A 23,542-nucleotide genomic window follows, 5' to 3' on the forward strand; every position below is an offset into this window, starting at 1 on the left:
TAATTATATGAACCAAAAAACAGCATCGTACTGGCGAAAGGATAAATCCAAGAGAATCGAACTGAGAGTTCAGAAATAGACCCTCACAGAGATGCTCGACTGATTTTCAAAAGGACAACAAGTCCACTCAATTGTGAAAGAACAGCTTCTTTAACCAATGGTGCTAAGAAAAAGAATGAAGGTGGACCCCTAACCCCCATTACATATCAAAATTAACTCAAAATGGATCAAAGACTTAAAAATATGAACCAGGACTGTAAAACTCCTATTAAGAAAATGTGGGGAGGCATCTTCAGGAATTTGTGTTAGGCAATGGTTTCTTAGACTTTATACCCAAAGCACAAAAACAAAAGAAAAAAGTGATCAATGGGACTTCATCAAAATAAAAACTTGTGTGCATCTAAGGACTTCTTCATAAAAGTATAAAGACAACCTATGGAAAGGGAGAAAATATTTGGAAATCACGTAAGGGTTTGATATCCAGAACATATAAAGAAATCCTACAACACAACAAAAGACAAATACACAATTTTAAAATGGGTGAAAAATTTAAACAGATATTTCTCCAAAGATATACAAATGGCCAAAAAGTATATGAAAGATGCTCAATATCATTAGCCATTAGGAAAATGAAAATCAAATCATACTGAGATACCATTTCACATTCACTAGAATGGCTACTACTAAAAAAGATTAATAAATGTTGGAGAGAATGTGGAGAAATGGAAACACTTGTTCTTTATTGGTGGGAATGTAAAACAGCCACTGTGAAAGATGGTTTGGTGGTTCCTCAGAAAGTTAAGTATAGAATTACTATATAACCTGGCAATCCCATTTCTAGGTATATACCCAAAAGATTTGAAAGCTGGGACTCAAACAGATATTTTTCACAACAATGTTCACAGCAGTATTATTTACAATTGCCAAAAGATGGAAGAAACCCAAGTGTTCAGCAACTGATGAATGGATAAACAAAATGTGATATATACATGTAATGGAATACTATTCAGCTGTGAAAAGGAACAAAGTTCTGATATATGCAACAGCATGGAGGACCCCTGAAGACATATCATTATGTTGAGTGAAATAAGACAGACACAGAAAAACAAACATATATGACCTCACTGATATGAAATAATTAGAATAAGCAAATTCATAGTGTCAGAAACTAGAATACAGATTACCAGCAGCCAGGGCAGGAAATGGGGAGTTAATTCTTAATTGGTACAGGGTTTCTGTTTGGGGTGATGAAAAAGTTTTGGTAATGTAGAGGTGTGACGGTAATACAACATTGTGAATGTCATTAACACCAATGAATTATATATCTGAATGTGGTTAAAGGAGGCAATTTTAAGTGGTATATATGTTACTAAAATAAATATTAATTTTTTTTAATGCAACCAGGGGAGTGGATGTAGCTCAAGTGATTGAACACCTGCTTCCCATGTATGAAGGCCCCAGATATGAACAGGTACCTCAAAAAAAAAAAGGCAAACATAAGACCATATAACACAAACAATGAAGACTCATGTATACTATGGACTACAGTTAATGGAACAATCTTATCATATTGCCTCATCAATTGTAACAAAGGCACCACACTAATGCAAAAGGTTAAAAACAGGGGCATGTATAGGATGATTTCTGCCATGATTTTTCTACAAACCTATAGCGACACAATTTGTGGCATTTTACCAGTAAGTTTTTGCTACTTAAATAACTTCTGGGGAAACGGACTTGGCCCAATGGATAGGGCGTCCACCTACCACATGGGAGGTCCACAGTTCAAACCCAGGCCTCCTTGACCCGTGTGCAGCTGGCCCATGCGCAGTACTGATGCGCGCAAGGAGTGCACCCCGTAAGGAGACCCGCCCAGCGCGCAAGAAAGTGCAGCCTGCCCAAGAATGGCGCCGCACACACGGAGAGCTGACATAACAAGATGACGCAACAAAAAGAAACATAGATTCCTGGTGCCGCTGATAAGGACAGAAGTGGTCACAGAAGAACACATAGTGAATGGACACAGAGAACAGACGACTGGGGGGAGTGGGGGATAAATAAAAATAAATCTTTAAAAAATAAAAATAAATAACTTGCAAATATATTATAACCTGAGCATAAAAGAATTGGTCTTTTTTTCATATTCTATATATATTGTTTTATAATATCTGATTTTCAGATTCATGCTTCAGTTAAATTATTCAGACTTTCTTCAATTCTGTCTTTTTACTGGGAATGCAATAGACCTCAAAATCTTCTGCCTGATTAAATGGGCTAGAATTAAAAGAAATGAGGTAGGTAAACTTTGTGGAGTGATGGAAATGTTCTGTATCTTAACCAGGATGGTGTTACATGAGTATGCATTATCAAAATACTGTATGGTTTGGATTAATTCATTTCATCATATGTAAATTTTAGTTCAGTAAAAATACTACTACTAGTAAAGAATACTCCAAATCATAGCAAGCTATCATAAAGTATATCCTATAATAGGTTCTTTCTAACATCCTTTTACTGAGACACCCCTTGGTGAGTTTTCTCCCTTGCTGCAACAAGGAATAAACCCACTTGTTCAACTACTGGTATGTTCTGGAGGTCTTCGGCTGAAGGGGATTGACATAAAATATAAAAACTATTTTCTTTACTATTTCTACCCTTCCTTCAAATCAAGTACCTAATTCTTGTGGCCTCCAAGAAGCTGGTACATCTCTGCAATACAGAATCATATTAAAACTTCTAATTACCTTCTCCCCCAATAGACTAGAGCTTTGAAGACAAAGGCTGTGTTTTTAGTTCTACTGTCCTAAACAGAAGTCACATGATAAACATTTGAAATAATAAATTCATATAACTACTTATCAAATACCAAAAGTTCAAGTGGTAGTAGCAACTATAATAGCCAGTAACATCTTTCATTCTTAATTATTAAAACATAACTTCTAATTCAATTTTAAACATAAAGCCTTCCAAAACCTCCTAGAGTAATCTAGCCATTAGAAATGTCAAATTCCTAAACCATAAAATTTCAAAATACAAAAAACATTTTGTACTTTTAATTGGCAACACATGAAAAAATCTGCATTGTCAGATTTGCATCACTACAACTGGATCTTTATACTTTATTGGTTAATTGACATTAATACTGTATAAACACTTATCTCCATCTAGTGGCTATCAAAGAACAGATATGTGGTAATATCTCAATGTCAAAAAGTTAGACCGGTTGTTTATTGCAGCATTGTTTATTATAGCAGAATATAAAACAAATGGAAAGGAAAGTGAACATCCAAAAATAGACATAGTTAAGTAAATTTTGCTACCATTTCACTACAGACTATTATGAACACAATGAATTCAAATAGTGGTTCTTAACCTCAGCTGCACATTAGAATCAGTTGGGAACTTTAGAAAATTCCTATGTCTGAGCCTACTCCCAGGGATTCTTTTGGAGCGTGGCCACAGATATTATTTTAAAAGGGCTACAATGATTCTAACGTGCAGTCAAAGTCAAGAACCACTGAATCAAAACTACTGCAGTAGACATGGAGGTATTATTGAAGTAGAGAGCAGAGATAAGTGATCCCATTGGTAAAGTAAACAATGCAAAAAAATAGGGGGGAGGGGGGAAGATGGGATATCCTTACATGAACACCATGCTTGTATATGGCTATATGAACACAGAGAAAAAGCACAAGAGTACAAAATTCAGGTGGTAAGCACAGGTTATGGGAGAAGAAAAAAACAACACACATTGAAAGCATTTATATTAATTCAATGTGCGTAACACATGTGCACATAATGAAATTTGAGACTAAAAAAGACCTGTATACAGTCACTTGCAGAGAGGTTCATGACGCATTGCTAAGTTGGAAAAAAAAAAAAAAGAAGCAAACTGCACAGTATTATGTATTATGTACAATGCTTTATAGGTATTCATTCATTTAATCCTCACAATAACACTATCAGGTAGGTAGCATAACCATTCTTTTTAGTTATCCCTTTCTAACTATGTGTAAACTGAGGCAGAGAGAGACTAAATAAATTATACCAGGTAATGGTGTGGCTGAGATATGAACCCAATTAATCAGGCTCCAGAGTCTATGACTTAACTAAAACGCTACAGTAATATCACTACACCAACAGAATATAGCCCTTAAAAATTATAGTTATAAGGAGTTTTAAATAATAATATAGGAAACTTAACCTAAACTGTTGGGTTAAACAAAGCATGATACAAAAAGCATGCCATTTAGATGGCAGAATTAGAGAGATAATTTCCCTTCTTTATATTTTTCTGCACAATATATATTTTTACAATTAAATATAATATGTTTAATAACAGAAAATATTCCAAAAATAAATTCTTAATCTATATTAAGCATCTTAACTCACACTTAGAATTCAATTCTCTTGCATTTCAGCCATACCTATTTGGCAAACCTTAAAAATGGATCAAGGTTATAAAAGTAGCCTCTTGACTCCTAAACCTAGATGGCAGTAAAAATAAGTGATGTGGTGTTGGGAGCAGTCAATACAAGTATACACTGAGTTCAGCAATGCTAGTAACATGGCCGCCAGAGCAGAGCCCACTTCCTTGTTCTTCTTCCTCCCCACTCCTTTGTTCTCCGTTTCCCGCCACTGCCCAGGCTGATAAAGCAGTCCGCAGGCGCAAGGCGCGAAACTGAAGTCTGCTTTCCACCCCAGCAACAGCAGCCACCAATCCCTGAACCCTGCCACTTACCCCAGCAACAGCAACAGCCAATCCCTAGCCTCCACCTCTTCACCCACCGCTCCTCCCCTTCCCAAGAGTATATGCTTTGTTCCCTCAATAAAATTTTGCAGCTTGATCAGAACACTGTCTTGCTGTCATTCTTCATGTCTCTTGTCCCACCATTCTTTCTCGGCCGGTTTCGAGCCCTCGTTACCGTCCCGCGGGCCGGGACAATGTGGGGTAGAGATCAGGAGAGAAGGATAGAAGGAAATGCAGCAGTGAGCCTCCTCATGTAGGGAAGTTGATAAATTCAGAAAGGCATACAAAACAAGGTAAGGTAAGTACAAGTTACTAATCACAGAGGGGAAATCTGTTGCATTTGGAGAGAAAAGTTGTTATATTTAAAATTTTACCTAATAATGGACTGTTTGATTAGAGGATTTTAAAGTATCATGTGTTATACATTTGAAACATTCTGTATGTAATGTTACTAGAGTAAATTTTAGAAGAGCGTCCTTTATATATAAAAATATAGGCAAAATAAGGCAAGAACACAGAAGCAAACTGAGAAATGAAGGAGAAGATCAGGCTGATATTAAATTGTTCTGTTATTACTGCCAAGCAGTACCTGAGAGGTAGGTCTTTATATTATATTTAAGCATAAGAATTTTTAAGTTTGATCAGTTTCTTGGAGCAATCTGCCCAAACCAGAAGAACCCCCAGAAGACTCCCAAGAGCCCCTGCTCCAGCCTTGCCTCCAGTCAGGAAGGGAGCAGGCTGAAGTTTGAGTAGTTTCTTGAGGAAATGCCAAAGTTTTAAATCCGCCCAGCACAGAAAGTCAGCAGGAGAGAAAGATGAGTGGAGTTTGATCAGGTTCTTGGGGAAATGCAGACAGTTTAAATCTGCTCAGGCCAGAATGCAATCCACAGCCTCTGTTTCAGGCCTGGGGTTGATTTAGAGACACAGTGCCTTCCTGGAGGTAGAAAACAGCTTGTTGAAGGGTGGCTCTACCCCAAGGAAGGCAGTGAGGGGGTAAGATCCAGGGAAGGTTGTGGTGGTTGATAACAGAACTCAGATCACAGGGGCTAGGATCTGTCCAACAGAGTCATCCCCAAGGGGCTGGCAGCCACAGAGGCTAAGGAGTTGATAATTAAATCACAGAAATACCTGGGAGCTGTGAGGAACACCTGGCTGAAGAGCCTCACCTGCAGGGTACATCCCTCACCTGCAGGGTACATCAGGAAAGCACGGATTCTGGGAATTGTCAAAGAAACATTTGGCAGCCCTGGGCTCATTGTAAATGAACTACACCTTCTCGCAGATGCCTGGGCTGCTTTTGGTGGGGAAAACTGATCTGGGAGTTGTCTGCAGGGGGACCCTACTACCAGAATTAGCCCTCCAGGTAACACCAGCTAGAGAAACCAAAAGGAGTATTAAAATATAGATAGGCAAAACAAAACAAAACAACAGATTAACATTCCCAGAAGAGGAACAGAGAAAGGGAAGCTTTATCCTGGGGATGAAATAAATGCACAAATAGTGCAATCTCAAAATTGGTACCACTGATCTGTTTTCAGACAGGGTGGTGGCCTTTGAGCTGTCCTTGGGCTATGATTCTAGAAATCATCAACCTCATGGGACTGCTTTGCCTCTCTTTCTCGTCAACACTCCTCCAAATTGTTAGATTCCATCAGATTTTCTACAAAGACAGTTATGTTGTCTGCAAACAAAGGTAGTTTTTACTAGCTCCTTTCCAATTAAAAAAAAAATGGTACTGTGAAAACATTGGGGGAATTGTGTATAGATGGTGACAAATTAACGGGCAGAGCTCAATGTTCTCACAAAAACAATGGAGAAAGAGCCAAAAACTGTCCAGGGGACCTGCTTTGGAAGTCAGCAGACCAGGACAGTGAATGCACAACTCCCAGGAGGGTAAGGGATACATGTGCTGTAAGAAAATTATTAAGAAAAGTGAATTCATAATCTTTCTAATCAATAGTCTGCTGTTTTAGCCTAGAATTGTGAATGATTAACTTGTCCTTTGTCCTTTGGAATGTTGTAATATTACTATGCAGGGAAGCCCATCATCCATTAGCCAAAAAATAAATGTTTAAAAGGAACATGTTACTAGGCATGGTATTTGCACATCTTGTTGGTGTATCATTAAGTTAAAGTTGATGTATAGCAAAACCTTCATGTTCCTGTTTAGTGTACCAAGAACAGAAAACAACAAAAGACCCCTCAAGGCACCACATCTCTCCTGGAGGGCTAGCCACCCCGGATGGATTCGATTACTTTCGATGAGGTCATTTCTTACAAGTTGCAAGACTTGTTCTTGCAAGGGTTCTGAAGCTTGGAACCCCTTAAAAAGGATGGTCCCCAAGTTCCAGTTGAAGTCTCACCCCGGAGGGGATACTATGCCTGGGATCCTTTTTCCAATCAGGGCTCTGATCAGCCGCAAAAGGTATTCCTGGCCTCATGAGAGATCACATGTTGTGTTTTCCCCTGATTTGGTGAGTGGTTGTATATACTTTAATTCTTTCCTATGTCTTTAATTAATTACTCTTCTTTTCTGTGATTGCTCAATTGTTATAATCATTTGATATAACCTGAAACTCATTTGACTGAATAAATCTGCCTTTGCATAGCATTTAGGGTTTCTGCCTCTTCCTTAGCAAAACAAGAGACAGAAAGACGAAGAAGACGAAATGACAAACCTGAGTTACCAAGCCCCCACAGAAGCCAGGAAGGGTTCCCCTCTCCTACCCCCAAGCTATTTAGCTGGAGTAAAATACCTGGCTCACTGCAGCCAACAGAGAGGGGAAGAGACATCTTCCTCCCTATGAGCTGTTTCAAGGGAAAAGGGAGGAGGAGTTGGAGTTCTTTTCTTCAGTGAATTCAGTCAGCAGAGCCTACTTTGAATCTCCACTCTCAATTTCAATACAGCAACACAGGAAAGCCTAGACTGAAACACCTCTGTAGAACAGTGCACTGACAAGCACCATCTGCTGGCCAGTCTGGAAATTGCATGGACAAAACTTCTCAGTTCTCTTTGTATACTACCCCTGGGAGAAAATCTGCACCCCAATAGTGAGTCCCTGACCCAATTTTGATAACTTAAGCTGGGCAATTTTAAAGACCTAGAATAAGCTGAACCAAATATCAAATAAGAGCTGTGAAGGGAAAAAAAAAAAGGACAATAGGCAATAGAGTAAGAAACTGGCTATCAAAGGAAACTCACCAACATATTCAGATGCCTAGGCATCAACAAAAAGTTACAAACCATACTAGGAAACAGGAAGAGATAGGCCAGCTGAAAGAACTAACCAAATATCCTGAAAAGATAAAGGATTTGATACAATTAATCAGTGATAATCACAAAACTCTCTTAAATCACTTCAAAGATTTTAACAAAAATATGACTAAAGAAACAAAGGGTATTAAGAAGACACTGGAAAAGCATAAAGAACAATTCAAAAGCCTACAAAGAAAAGCAACAGACATTATGGGAATGAACGACACGATGGATGAGATTAAAAATACATTAGGGGCACATAAGAGCAGATTTGAATTGCTTGAAGACAGAATTAATGATTTTGAAGACAGACCATCCAAACTGGAAAAGACAGGAAAACAGAAAGAGATTCGAAAAAATGGAACAGAGTCTCAGGGAATTGAATCATAATGCAAAATGCATAAATATTTGCATTGTGTCACAGAAAGAGAAGAGAATAGAAAAGGGGCAGAATATACGAGGAGACAATGACTGAAAACTTCCCAACCCTTACAAAAGACATAAATATCAATATTCAAGAAGGATAATAAACCTACCCCAAGACACCTAGTATTCAGAATGGCAAATATCAGAGATAAAAAGATGATTCTGAAAACAGCAAGAGAAAAGCAAAGCATCACATACAAGGAAAACTCCATAAGATTAAATGCTGACCTCTCATCAGAAACTACGGAGGCTAGAAGAAAGTGGGATGACCTATTTAAGGCACTGGAAGAGAAAAACTGCCAGCCAAGAATTCTGTATCCAGCAAAACTGTCCCTCAAAAATGAGAGTGAGTTCAAAATCTTCACAGATAAAAAAAAAAAAAAGCTGATAGAATGTTACCAAAAGACCAGATTTGCAAGAGGTACTAAAGGGGATGCTGCAGCCCGAAAGGAAAAAACACATGGTTAAGCATATCATGGTGTTTGTAACTAGCAGTTATTATTATTACTGGGATAATGAAAGTGATTAATCACGAACTATTACAAAGGTCTAAAATAAGTTGAACCAAATGTCAAAGAGGAATTTCAGCATGAAACCAATTAACAAGAAAGCCCTAGGCTAAAGAGAAAAACTGAGCCCAGAAAAAACACATCAAGAAAATCAGATGCCAAGATACCAGCAAAAAATTATAAGGAATACCAAAAAATAGGACAATAGGGCCCAAAGGAACAAATTAAACTTCCAGATGAGATAAAGTACTTGACACAATTAACTACAGATATTCAAACAAATACCCTTAGTAAATTCAGTGAGATGGATGAAGAGATTAAGGATATTGAGAAGATACTGAGCAAGCACAATGAAGAATTTGAAAGCATGCAAAGAAAAATAACAGATCTTATGGGAATAAAAGGCACCACAAATGAAAGTAAAAATATGGGGAAGCAGATGTGGCTCAAACAATTGGGCTCCAGGGTTCGATGCCCAGGACCCCCTAGTAAAGGCAAGCTGTACCGTGTGGCGAGCTGGCCCATGCGGAGTGCTGGCCTGCTTGGAGCACTCAGCTGTGCAGAGTACTGCCCCGCACAAGAATGCTGCCCCACACAAGAGTGCTGGCCCACGTGGAAAGCTGGTGCAGCAAGATGACTCAACAAAAAGAGACACAGAAGAAAAATAATGAGATGTAGGGGGCCAGGGAGCTGAGATGGCATAAGAGAATGATCACCTCTCTCCCACTCCAGAAGGTCCCAGGATCAGTTTCCAGAGCCACCTAATGAGAATACAAGCAGACACAGAAGAATACACAGCGAATGGACATAGAGAACAGACAGACAATGGGGGGGGGAGGAGGTAAATAAATAAATAATAAATCATCTTTTTTAAAAACTGGAAAACTACAAGTGGTAAATGGAGAGATATGGAGAGAGAGAAACACTTATTCATTATTAGTAGAAATGTGGAATGGTACAGCCACTGTGGAGGACTGTTTCATAGTTCCTAAGAAAGTTGAATATAGACTTGCCATGTGACCCAGCAATACCACTACGTATCCGGAAGAATTGAGACCAGTGACACAGACATCTGCACACCAATGTCTATGGCAGCATTATTCACAATTGCCAAAAGATAGTGACAATCCAGCTGTCCATCATCCAATGAATGAATAAAGAAATTGTCGTGTATACACAGGATGGAATATCTGCAGCTGTAAGAAGAAATGAAGTCATGAAGCATATGACAACATGGATGAACCTGGAGGACATTATGTTGAGTAAAGCAAGCCAGACAAAAAAGGACAAATACTGTATGACTGTGCTATTATGAACTAAATATATTGTATAAACTCATGGATTTAATAATTAGAATATAGGTCACCAGAAAATAGAATAAGGATAGAGAATGGAAAGCTGAGGGTTAATCTATGCAGAACTGGTAAAAAGATTGGTTGTGAATATTTGGAAATGAGTAGAAATGGTGAAAACACATCATATGGGTATGACAGTAGTTGAAAGGGAAAGTCTAAGGACATGTGTATTACTAGAAGGAAAGTTAAAAAATGTAACATGAGACTGTATAACAGTGAAACCTCATGTGAAATACAAATATGGGTAATACTGCATATATAAAACTGCTTTACAAGATGTAAATATAAATAAACTAGAGAGACAGAAACAGAATAGCAGCTATGTACAGCAGGGGAAGCATAGAGAAAATGAGAAGTAATGAAGTGTTGTTTGTTGTCTTTTATTATTATTATTAATATATTGGAATAATGAAAATGCTCTAGTAGTGATTGAAGTAATGAATGCACAACTATGTGATTATACCAAATACCACTGACTGTATACTTTTGATGGATTTATGCTTTAATACATATCATTAAAATTGATTTGTTAAAAAAACCAAAACAAAAACCTGAGAACTGAAAGCAGAAATGCACAGAGAAAGACAGCCACCCTTTTTCTCTGCCATGTAAGAGCAGACTCCAGAATCTCCTACAGCTAGAGAAACCTAGAGAGGCTGAGAGAGAGGATGGAGGCTGGAATCAGCAAAGAAGCTGAAGCAACAAGGCCCCCAAGAGGCTAGGCCCATAGAGCAGCTTAAAGCTGAAGAGACAAGCCCTGGCATGTGCTTGATTACTCACAGCTGAGCAATCAGCTGGGAGAAGGTAGTCTGGAGTAGAAGGCAGAGAAGATGGAGAGCACCATTTTGCCTTGCCAAATGGCAGGAGTCCAGGATCCAACAGCCAACCTTTGGTGGAAAGCATCTCTGATGATGCCTTCTGTTGAACATTTTCACAGCTTTGGAACTGTAAGTTTTTACCCTAATAAATTCCCTTTATGAAAGCCAACCCATTTCTGGTGTTTTATATCAACATCCTTAGCAAACTAAAAAAGGTGTAAATGATCTGTACATCTATACATGTACACATTCTACTTGTATTAAGAAGAAGTAAAGTTGGGATGCATATGACAACATGCCTCTCAATCTGGAATTCTATCCATCCAAATGATCAAGTGTGACATCAAAGTAACATCCTTTCCAGACATAAGAGAATCAGAAAGTTTACCTTCCCTGCCAGGATATTAGGAATATATTTCAGGCTAAAGTCCAGCAAAACAAGATGCAGGTGCTCAATTCACTGAGCTACATCTGCTCCCTGTGGACAAATTTTGAAAAGGAACAGTGGCTACACATAAGACTCAAAGTATCTCCCCACAAAATTCTTGTTATTTACAAAAGGAAAAAAGTGTAACATTAAATTGAGAAACCCGGTGAATACCAACCTAACGAAATGATCATATTTAATGTCAATGATGAAACAAATTGACATGTCCATCCTGATAGAATTGCTCTGAGGACAAAGTTCTGTTTCTGTGTTTTTGTTTTTGTTTTGAGGTACCATGTGGGACATCGTATATGGGAAGCTGGTGTTCAAATACTGAGCCACACCGGCTCCCCTGTTTCTGCATTATTTTGGGGGGGAAAAAATGCATAACTTGAATCTAATCATAAGAAAACATCGGGACACCCAGCCTGAGATGGTGACAGTGGCGGCAGTGGCTGGGGACTCTGACTCCTAGGAGGCAGACTCCTCCATGGAGGACCAGGTGCAGAAGGTGGGGGGCAGCAGAGGCACGGCCGGCAGGGCCTACTGAGAAGGCAAGGATGAGGACAAGAATGTCAAGGAAAACTGGAATGGCAATGATGATGGAAAAAAAGAGGAAGCAGAAGTAAAAATTTCACAGAAGTAAAAATAGAGAAAATCAAAGAGAAAGAACGGCAGCAGAAGAAAAGGCAAGAAGAAATTAAAAAGAGGTTAGAACAAGAAGAACAAACTAAATCTCTAATACCAGAAGAACAATTAGCAGATAAACTGCAGCTAAAGATGTTGCAGGAAAAGTCAGACCTCAAATTAGCAAAAGAAACTTTTGGTGTTAATAGTACAGTATACGGAAGAGATGCTATGAACCAATCTTCAAGACATGATTTCACAGACTTTGGGAAGTTACTAAAAGATAAAATTACACAATATGAAAAGTCACTATATTATGCCAGTTTTTTGGAAGCCTTAGTTTGAGATGTGTGTATTTCATTGGAAATTGATGATTTGAAAAAGATTACCAAATCATTGACTGTGCTTTGCAGTGAAAAACAGAAACAAGATAGAAAAGAAAAGCTAAAAAGAAGAAAGGTGTGGTTCCTGGAGGGGTATTAAAGGCCACTATGAAAGACGATCTGGCAGAATGGTGGTTATGATGGTGGATATGCACAAGACTATGAAGACTTCATGTGACATTTTGTCTTCTCCTGGTGACTTTCTGTTGCCCACAATTCCTTCAACATGCAGCACAACTTCCTTTCCTTACAGGTTTGCCAAATGCTACAATCAGAAGTGCAGTTATTTAACCCCTTGACACTTAGGTGCTAATGTGCGAATGAGGGAACTTGGATCTTGCTGCCAAGGAGTTAAAATCGGGAACTCAAGTTGCTACTAAATCATAGTTCCAAAAAAAAAATCCTAATAATGTTGTCATTGTTGCTATCTGATTCCACATCAGCAGTCACTAAATTGGAAGCAAAGGTTGCAACATGACAGAAAATTGTGTAGTATTTACCAGCACCATTCAGTAATACAGCCTTAACCATACCTCCTTGAACTACATCAAAACTTGTCAGGAAAAGCAGTTTACAGCAAGGGCATGTGATGTGCACCTTGTGTTAAAATTGTTTTGTTTTAAAGTTGAGATTGAGGATATTAAAAATACATTGTGAAGATGACTGCTTATCTCCGAGTGAAGACCCTGTGGCTGAAAGCCACTACCAGATTAATACTTAAAAATTAAATGACTAAAACCCTCCAACTTTGAAGCTGATGAAGGTAAACCTTTCTAGTACTGTATTACAAGTTGTGGAATCTCTTAAGTGCATAGACTGTCTAGTTTATATTTATCAGAACCTTTCTACTGATGGAGCACTTCAGATGGGGGAGAAAAACTCTACCTGGTTTAATTGCTTGATTTTTTTTAATTTAAGATTTATTTTTTTATTTACTTCTCTCCCTCCCCCCCGCTGTCTGCTCTCTATGTCCATTCACTGTGTGTTCTTCTGTGACCACTTCTATCCTTAGCAGCAGCACCGGGAATCTGTGTTTCTTTTTGCTGCATCATCTTGCTGTGTCAGCTCTCTGTGTGTGTAGTGCCATTCTTGGGCAGGCTGCACTTTCTTTCACACTGGGCAGCTCTCCTTACGGGGCACACTCCTTGCGCATGGGGCTCCCCTACACAGGGGACACCCCTGCATGGCAGGGCATTCCTTGCAAGCATCAGCACTGAGCATGGGCCAGCTCCACACGGGTCAAGGAGGTAGGCAAATGCCCTATCCATTGGGCCAAGTCTGCGTCCCTAATTGCTTGATTTAAATGTCTGAGAAACAAATCTCTGTTCTCCTAGGCTACAATGGAACAACTTTAATAGGGTTTTGGCATTTCCTTTCCTTTATCAAACATGCTCAGCAAATTGTATCAGTTAACTACGTTCGGTAAACTGTTAATTACAGCATCTGCAGTTTTTATAAAGCAACTAATTTAATAAAAAAGAAAGAAAGAAAGAAAACAACAGGCAATCCCAAATTGAGGCACACACTCAATCATAACTGGCCAGTTTCCTTAAAAAATGTCAATGCCATTAAAGCAAAGAATAGTGGAGACTCATCCAAAATAAAGAGATCAGAGGACACGATTATCAAATGCTCAAATACAATACATAATCCTAGACTGGAAAAAGTGTTATAAAGAACATTATTAGGACTGTTGACAAAATTGGAGTATGTCTGTAGGTTAGATAATGGTATGTATCAGTGTAAATCTTCCTGAACTTTTAAAGGCACTATGGTTAAGTAGGAACATGCCTTTGTTTGTAGTGAAGGTTTAAGCATTTAAGTATAAGGAAGCATGGATGTATACAACTTATTGTCAAATGGATCAGATAAGAAATTATATACATATATGCATATAAATATGCATACATGTTGATAGATGATGGATAGATAAAACAAATATGCAAACTGTGAAGAGTGGGTGAGTGTGGATAAATGGTGAATGGGAGTTCTTAACACTATTAACTTTTCTATAAGTTTGAAATTATTTCCAAATACAAGATTTAAGACAAAAAAAAAAAGAGATAAGAGAGAGAAAAGGATATAAGACACAGGAAATCATCACTCTATTGTCTACAAGAAGGGAAGTCCCAAGGGAATGGCTATGTAAAGGATAGGATAATTGAGTGGGCAGAAAACTAGAGCTATCATAAAGGCACACTGGTTAAGAAAAAAGGTAGTTGGAAACTATAGGAAAAAGAAGAAGCAGTATAACAAAGTCATGGCCCAAAGGTGGTATGATTTTTAGCAAAAAGAAACTAGGAGGGTTTGAGTGCCTGCGTCCCATGTATAAGGTACCAGGTTCAATTCCTAGTACCTCCTTTAAAAAAAAACAAAAAACAAACAGACTAGCTACTAAATATAGTCTCAAAATGGCTCAGGAGTCTAGACACTAGACTCAGGGAAAAAAAAAGAATCCTACCATATTAGTTAGCCTTGTACTCAATAACATTCGAAAAATCATACTAATATAAATACTGTTCATTGTTTTTCAACTTTTTAGAGTCAACCTTTAGATGGAAGACTTGTCACTGCAAATTAAAATATTAGCAACCTTAACAATTTAAAAGTAAACAAGTAACTGGTAAAAGGCAGAAGGTAGAGATGATGAAAGGAAAAATGAAAGGAAGGGTTCTTAGTTCATTTTATATGAATAGTAATCAAGATAAGGACTATTTTAAATAGATATAATTACATATAAAAACATAAAAACCAAAAAATACATAATTATCAATTTTTTGAGAAAAAGGGGGAAAAAGGGATGGGGAAAGGGGAAGTAGTTTCAATAAACTAAATCCTCATCTTTCACAGAATTTAAATACTCTTTCTTTATTCACCAAAGTTATATTCTGAACATAAATTCCACCAATGACAGTTTAGAAGATATTAGGTTAAATCTGGACTAACCATTCTCTACATATCCTCCTCTGGATATTGGTTATGTGTACTTATGGGCACACAAGTGCATGAGAATGTATATGTATTCTGAATGCACATATGTATAATATTTAAATTAAATAGCTTATATTCGTTCAGCAATTTTGACTAAAAGTAAAAAAAAAAGAGCAATTTCACAAGAATGTAAGAAGTAATCAGAGAAGAAAGTATCCTGTTTAACTGAAGATTGAGACTGAGATTTAATCTATTTCTCCAACAATAGTCTTCAATGTTCATAAAAAATTACTCATCACAATCTATCATCATCTTTTCTCATATATATGTGGCATACCCTCTCACTGTACAAATCCTAATGCTAATCCTACTGATGGTGAGAAGTGCACCAGATTTTAAGAAATAATGAAGGGACCAGAGTGAAGGGAAACACAAACTGTTTGAAAACTATTTTAAGGATCTTAGGATAACTTTGTTGGAAAAGATCAGAATAAGAAAATGTATGATGGCAGGCCTTATAAATCTAAGGTGCAGTTTAAAGGAAGAGAATAAGGGGAGCATGCTATACTGGTACCATCAAGAAGAACTTTCTAACAAATTGCAGTTACTCAACAACAAATGGACTGTCTACACTAAAGGTCTGATATCCCATAACTCTATTGTTTAAATAAAGTCAAGAAATTATCTGTCTATAATGTATTAAACAGGTGGAAGATAGGACTAGATCACCCCTAAGGTCATGGCACTGTAATTTTGAGAACTCTCATAATAAATTTTGACTTACCAACATCCATTGCAGTTTCCATGAAGCTTTTCTGACGTGAAGCAAACTCTGCAAGCAATTTTTGCTGCCTCTCTCTAGCCTTTTGTCGCCTAAATTAAACAGAAATAAAATAATAGGTACCAAATGTGCTTAAGGCATATCGACTATCTCTCAGGAGCATATAATGTATGAAAAGCCCCTGGTATATAGTTGAGAGCAATTGGTTTTCTGTAGTATGTATTAAAGTTCATTATCCTCAAAAAGATTCACTACTTTAAAAAGGTTTGAGAAAGCAAATGTGGCTCAAGTGCCTGAGCTCCCACCTCCCATATGGGAGGTCCGAGGTTCAGTTCCTGGTACCTCCTGAAAAAAACAAAAACAAACAAGCAAAACACATGAGAAAACAAACTCAGGGAAGATGATGTGGCTCAGTGGTTGAGTACCAGCTTCCCAAATGCCTACAAGCAATATCCCAGGTTCATTCCCTGGCCCCCAATACCTCAAAAAAAGAAAAAAAGGTTTGAAAGTCACTGATAATAAAAAGCCAAAATTTTACTTGATAATGTGAAAGAGTAATTAAGAAAGCTAGAAAATGCATTCAATATTATGAATTTCAACAACATGATTTCCTAACTGTGTGTCAGTTGATAGCACAAGAAGTCTTTTTAACAAGGAACAATTCAATCTAAATTATAAATAATATATTGATTGCAAGAAGAAGCTATGTTCAGATAAGAACAAATCTAGAAGATAAGAATGATCAGATTTACTCTTAGCCTAAGAATAGGTCTTACCTAATAGAATAAGCAGAAGCTAGGAATTTTCCCAGTTTCTACTGGGAGATAATTCAAGTTCGTTTTAATTTGTTTGAAGTTAAAAAATAATGAATGAATGAATGAATAAGTAATTGAAACAGATCTCCAAATGCAACATAAATAATAGAACCAAATTATAAATCTAAGCATAAATATTCCTGTGGATTAATTCACTTCTCTCCATCCCCACCCTTGGCTTTTCTCTGGCAACCAGCCTGAAATTAAAATGACTTTCTTGAAGTAGGTAAAGGATAAATAATATGTCTTTATGCTTCTTTAAACCATTGTCTAGTGCCCTTTCCTTTCAGTCTGAAGAACTCTCTATAGTATTGTTTGTAGGGCAGATCTACCGGTGATATACTTCCTCAGCTTTAGTTGGAGAATGTCTTAATCTCTCATCCCCCACATTAAATTGATCAACAAATAATGACATCTGCTAAATAACTCATATTTATCTCCTCCCCTCTTTACTATCACTGCCTTAGTGCAGATCCTTACCACATATTCCAACTCCTAGATTCCTAAATAGCATGGTTTCCCAATTTCCGGTCTTACCCATTCTAATCCACCTGCATGTGATTACACTGCATATTATTACCCTACTTAAATTCTTCAGTGGATTCCCTACAGTCGTTCATACTATATGGAACTATCATCATTAAATGATATCTGGATACCTTGTTAACCTTATCTCCTGCTGCTCCCAAAAATACTCTGAGCACCTAAAATAGTATTTATTATACTATGTAACAATATCTGTTTACTAGTCTTTCTCCCTACTACATTAATTCCTTGAGGTTAAGGTTGGACACAGCTCTATATCTATGTAAAGAAAATAGCCTGACTTGTGCCCAATAAGTGGGGAATGGGATCAACAGAGTTAGGTCCATCTTGGGCTGGCTTCCATTGATCATTTAATCTTTAAGACTGTTTAACTGTTTTTTTCTTTAAATCTTTAATTTTGAAATAATTTCAAACTTATGGACAGTTACAAAAATAATAACAACTCCAGACAGAAAACATCAACATAATCCACCCACCCCCAAGATACCCAGATCCATCAATTTTAACATTTTGCCACATTTGCCATATCAACCTACCCATCCATTCATCCATCCCTCCATCTATATTTCTCATTTTAAAGTAACTAAGGAGGGAAGAGGATGTGGCTCAAGTGATTGGACTCCCGTCTACCATACAGGAGGTCCAGGGCTCGATGCCCAGGACCTTCTGGTGAAGGAGAGCTGGCCCGAGCGGAGAGCTGGCCCACACTGAGTGCTGCCCCATGCAGAAGTGCTGGCCCACATGGAGTGCTGGCCCACACAGAGAGCTGGCATAGCAAGATGACACACCAAAAAGAGACAGAGGAGACAGACAATAAAAGACACAGCAGATCAGGAAGCTGAGGTGGTGCAAGAGAATGAGTGCCTCTCTCCCACTCCAGAAGGTCCCAGGATCGGTCCCCAGAGCCATCTAATGAGAAGACATGCAGACACAGAAGAACACACAGTGAATGGACACAAAGAACAGACAACAGGGAGGGTATGAAATAAATAAATCGTGGAAAAAAAGTAAGACTATGACATGAAATTACTGCAGAAAATAACTCTAACAAAGCTAAATATTAAATACTACATTACTCACAGCTCACAACAGCAGTCCAGTTAACAATGCGTTGACAAAGATTTGTACTCATATCAAAGAAAGTAAGATAAAGTCCAAGTTTCTTAATTTAATATTGAGATGATCCCTTTGGACTCTCCATAAAGAAAAGTTATATAGCCTTTCCGTATAATTGTTGCTTTAGTGGACAAAATTTGTTTTGAATATTAAAGAAATCAATTCTCAGGAAAAATTATAATCTCAGGGAACTGGAAATTGGGCAATGACTATCTCAAATTATATAAGAAGAAGGTCTTTTTTTAATGTTACTGGGTTTTTCAGGCTTATATACATTCATTAGAAGGTAAGCTCTTTCTTTAATCACCCTTTCAGGAGCCTGACAATTATATTTTCATATTTAAGACAGGAGGACAGACAATGCTGACAAGACTGTTGGGAAACAGCTGGTGACACTACAACAAGGAACACTTCTGGCAATCTAGGTGTGCTAAGAACCATACCATGTTCATAGCCCATGGCCCAAATCCCACTTATAAAAATCGTCATAAAAAAGTCAAGTGAAAAGAAAAAAGATGTTTTTATAATTATCATTTAGCAACAAATTAGCAAACTAATGGCTCAAAAGCTAAAGGCATAAGTTAATTTGGGTGTGTATAAACACAATACTTTTTTTTTTTTGAGGTACTGGAGCCGATTGAACCCGGGGCCTCATATGTGGGGAGCTGGTGCTCAAACACTGAGCCACACCAGCTCCCCTGAGTTAGTTTTCTTGTTTGCTTGCTTGCTGTTGGTTTTTGTTTTTAGGAGGTACCAGGGATGAAACCCAGGACCTCCCATTTGGGAAGCAGGTTCAACCACTTGAGCCCATTCATTCCCCTACTTATTAAATAATTATTAATCATAATTGTTAAAGATAGCAAAAGACCAATAGAAACAAACTTTTCAGCTGAATTATTTTTGAGAAATATTTTTTCTGTTCTCATTTAAGGTTGAAATGATAACAGTTTTTTAAAAACAGCAAAAGAAGTATTAGATTCCTACAGCAATAACAGTAGTAACAATTTTTTCAAAAAGGCCTACAAGTTTAGAGTAGTAATTTAATGATGGGATCAGAAACTCTTGTCTTCTCACACTCAACTAAGCATTCTACACGCATAAACACTATATTCAGTTCCATTTATCTTGAAAACTAATCAGCTATGGCTATAGCTGCAAAACATCCAGGTGATTAGCTTCAGATGACCAAAAAAGGGGAAAATATCAAATTTCCAATGTACCATACATGTTTAAATATAAAAAATAAAAAATTACCTTTCTTCTTTGTCCAATGTTTTCTTCTCTGCTGTAGTGATTTTTTTGGGTGGCACAGGAGGAGTCACTTTCCTACATATCTCTTCAATGATACGTTTGTTCATTCTGCTTTGCAATGCAGCTTTTAGTAATATTCTTTCTATTGCAGTTATACCATCTCCATGACTGTATTTAGGAATTTCTGGTTGGATTAAAATTTCTATGTCATCCAGCCAAGGAGGATAGTAGGAGTTTTGTTTTCCTGAGAGTTTGTGGTGAAGTTTAATTAGCAAAGACAATATGCTTTCTTTGATTTCTAAAATGGCTGTAGTTAACTGTGGCACGGAACCAGGAGCAGACCATTTACTTGATGTTTTGGGACGAACCACCTGATTTGCTTCACTGCTGCAGCGATTGATGATCTCTTGAAATTTCTTTCTACGCTCTGCTACTAAGCTGAAAACTTGAGCTGTTCCAGAATTCTACCATTAAAAAAGAGGAGGAAAAAAATCAAGAGAAGTTATTCAGCATGAATTTTAAAAACAACTTAGTACTACATTCTCCAAAGAAAATTCAAAGTTTAGTTCAAAGAATTACTTAATATTTTTAAAGTCATACTTTGGTCACGCTTTCTTAAATTCCCAAGGAGGTTTTGATGATTTAAATGGATTTTCCAAAAATAAGATAATGTATGTCTGAACCGTGATTTTTTAAAATACTTTCTTAAATACATACTATATAATGGATAACATATAGCCATAAAATACACATTTTATACTACAAGATATAAATTTTATTTCCATCAACAGATTTGCTCTTTAAATAAATCGGTTCCCTAACTTCTCTTTCTTAAATAGACTTTGCCCCACTCAATCTGGAAACTGCAGTGAAAAGGAAGAATACCAACAATAGCACCTCCTTCTCAACTTACTAAACCTATCTGCCAAGAAAAATAGATAAAAGCTTGGGGAGTATCAAGAATACTATACTTTTTGGAAGACTACATTTTCCTCTTAAGAAAATAATGAATTTCTTTAATTTTCTAAATTAGTAACTCTGAACTAGTGATTAATTTCATTTTTAAGGAACTTGAAAAGTTTGACAAATGCTTCTACATAAATGCTTAAAGTTACTAAATTGAAATGTATAGATGAAAAATCAAATTGGTCTGTTTCATATTTGAATATCACTGATTTGTTATTTGAACAGATATTTTTTAAACAACTTTTCTCAATAACATCTTCTAAATAGCCTTCTTACTAAAGTAGTCCAACTGCATTAGGGCTCTTGGAAAACATCTTTTAATTAAGATATGTATTAGTTTAATGGATATCATTGATGTTTTTAAACTAGCATAGGAAGGATGCTTCAATATCAGTTGAGCTTTTCTGAGCCAAATTATGTTATAAACTTTTTTTTAACAGCCAAGCTGGGTTTTCTGGTATTTATTTTTTGTTGTTCTTTTTTATTTTCTTGTTTTGTTTTGTTGTCTTAAGCTGTTTTGTTTTTTTTTAAAGTACTCTCTCCCAGTATCACAGGCCTCTTGCAAAGTTTCCAATATTTTAATCAAAATCCTTAAGATGTTCACAATAAAAATATGTTCTCAAAAGCAAAAGAAAACTTCCACAAATGGACTCTACTATGATAAATGTCTGATTTAATGCTCTCTATATGTAAAAATCTAGCTTGGAAGGACTATAAGAAGCACTTAAATTTAGTTATATGACATGTAATTTCAAATTTTGCACTTCTGCTTTTTAAAATTAACTAAGCTACATGCAATGAAAGAGTCAATTTTCACAGTAAGTCTAAATACACAATATAGAGCATTTAAGATTTTGTGGACTTATTTTATCAAGGTTAATATTAATTGTCATAGAAGCAAAAAAAATTTCTAAATGGGCATGCTGCCAACAATTAAAGATTAAATTTATTTTAATTAGGAAACTGATGTTTTAAGATGTTAGTAACAAATGTGCAGCCTATAATCAATCTAAAATACTGCTAACATTAATAGGAAAGCCCCACTATTAAATATTCAATATTATTTTTAAGCTTAATAGTATGAATTTTCTTTAAAATTAAACTAAACTTTCTCCCAAAAAAGCTACACATACATATTAAATAGTGTTTTTAAAGCATATTAAGTACACATATACACACACAAGCACTTCAAAGTATTTTCCCCCATTTCCAGTTAAAGCCACGTTGCCAGTTAATGCAAATATCACACACATCTACCTCTCTTTGAAGGACTTTAGGCCGTCGTGAACTCTGGCAGATCAAAGGAAAAAGACTAGTGAAGCAGAAGATGCTTAGATATATCAAAGGAAATAAGACAATTTACAACTTATTTACAACTACATTCTTTTTTCTTTTAGACATTGGAAGATGATCTAAACAATATATCCAAATATAACAAAAAAAAAAAACCTTTCCTTTTCTTCTTTTTATTTTTCTGTTTTTTATACTTACTTGTAAAGAACCCAAGCTATCAGAGCTGGTACTTGCAAGGGAGTCTCTCTTCACTTCGGGAGCAGTCTCTGGAACTCTCACTCTAACATAGTTTATAAAGTGGCGCATGTTCGATACTAAGTTACTGCCAGGAAACCAACTGTCATGGCAACGTTCTGGTCCAACCACTGATGCCTGTAACATAATAAAATAATATCAAATCATACCAGGTCAGATCTCAGGTACAATGGGGATGTAACAAGTCTAAATGATCAACCATTGCCTGTTACATTCCTGAATCCTTCATAATCTCATTCACAAATTATAAAGCACAAATAAAACCAAATTCAAACACTAAATACAATAATTAATTTCTCAATATTAACATGGGTAAGTCAAATATAAGTTAATGTTTCCTGAAAAAAAGGGTTTTTTTCAGTTTGTAAATATTTAATATTATAGAATATTTCTCATTCATCCATTAGTAATAACTCATAACAAAATATCACTATTTTGGACCAACTGTGGAAGAAAGTCTGAAAAATCAACCAAAAGTATGACCTTGACTTAGAGGAATCTTAACGACCCTTTTTTTTTTTTTTAAGATTTATTTATTTATTTAATTCCCCCCCCTCCCCTGGTTGTCTCTTCTTGGTGTCCATTTGCTGCGTCTTGTTTCTTTGTCCACTTCTGTTGTCGTCAGCGGCACGGGAAGTGTGGGCGGCGCCATTCCTGGGCAGGCTGCTCTCTCTTTTCACGCTGGGCGGCTCTCCTCACGGGCGCACTCCTTGCGCGTGGGGCTCCCCCACGCGGGGGACACCCTTGCGTGGCGCGGCACTCCCTGCGCGCATCAGCACTGCGCATGGCCAGCTCCACACGGGTCAAGGAGGCCTGGGGTTTGAACCGCGGACCTCCCATGTGGTAGACTGACGCCCTAACCACAGGGCCAAAGTCCGTTTCCCTTAACGACCTTTTAATGTCTATAAAAGGATATATATATGTTGATTCAGTTTGGACTACAAAGCACTGCCTAGCTTGTTTGTTGTAAGTGTATTATGTTGTAGTCTGTCTTTTTGAAGGGAAACTATGAGGAGAATCTTATATTTGTAAAAATA

The 23,542-nt window shown here is 37.0% G+C and overlaps 1 protein-coding gene and 1 pseudogene across 6 annotated transcripts in view; one reads left to right on the forward strand and one right to left on the reverse strand.

The window, feature by feature from the left end:
• Positions 1 to 23,542, reverse strand: part of UBR3 (ubiquitin protein ligase E3 component n-recognin 3) — a 280,063-nt gene that overhangs the window by 109,272 nt on the left and 147,249 nt on the right. For 3 of the 6 annotated variants that reach the window (XM_058300664.2, XM_058300666.2, XM_058300663.2), the window contains exons 22-25: positions 22,449 to 22,622; positions 22,215 to 22,247; positions 19,995 to 20,455; positions 16,267 to 16,355 (exon numbers count right to left, since the gene is read on the reverse strand). In XM_058300664.2, coding sequence (XP_058156647.1) covers positions 16,267 to 16,355; positions 19,995 to 20,455; positions 22,215 to 22,247; positions 22,449 to 22,622 — 757 coding nt within the window. The remainder of the gene's footprint in view (positions 1 to 16,266; positions 16,356 to 19,994; positions 20,456 to 22,214; positions 22,248 to 22,448; positions 22,623 to 23,542) is intronic. The other 3 variants (XM_058300669.2, XM_058300668.2, XM_058300667.2) reach the window with 1 other exon arrangement.
• LOC101421249 (eukaryotic translation initiation factor 3 subunit J-like) lies at positions 11,879 to 13,098 on the forward strand (annotated as a pseudogene).

The sequence above is a fragment of the Dasypus novemcinctus genome, chromosome 7, assembly GCF_030445035.2.
Source record: "Dasypus novemcinctus isolate mDasNov1 chromosome 7, mDasNov1.1.hap2, whole genome shotgun sequence".
Classification (NCBI taxonomy): domain Eukaryota; kingdom Metazoa; phylum Chordata; class Mammalia; order Cingulata; family Dasypodidae; genus Dasypus; species Dasypus novemcinctus.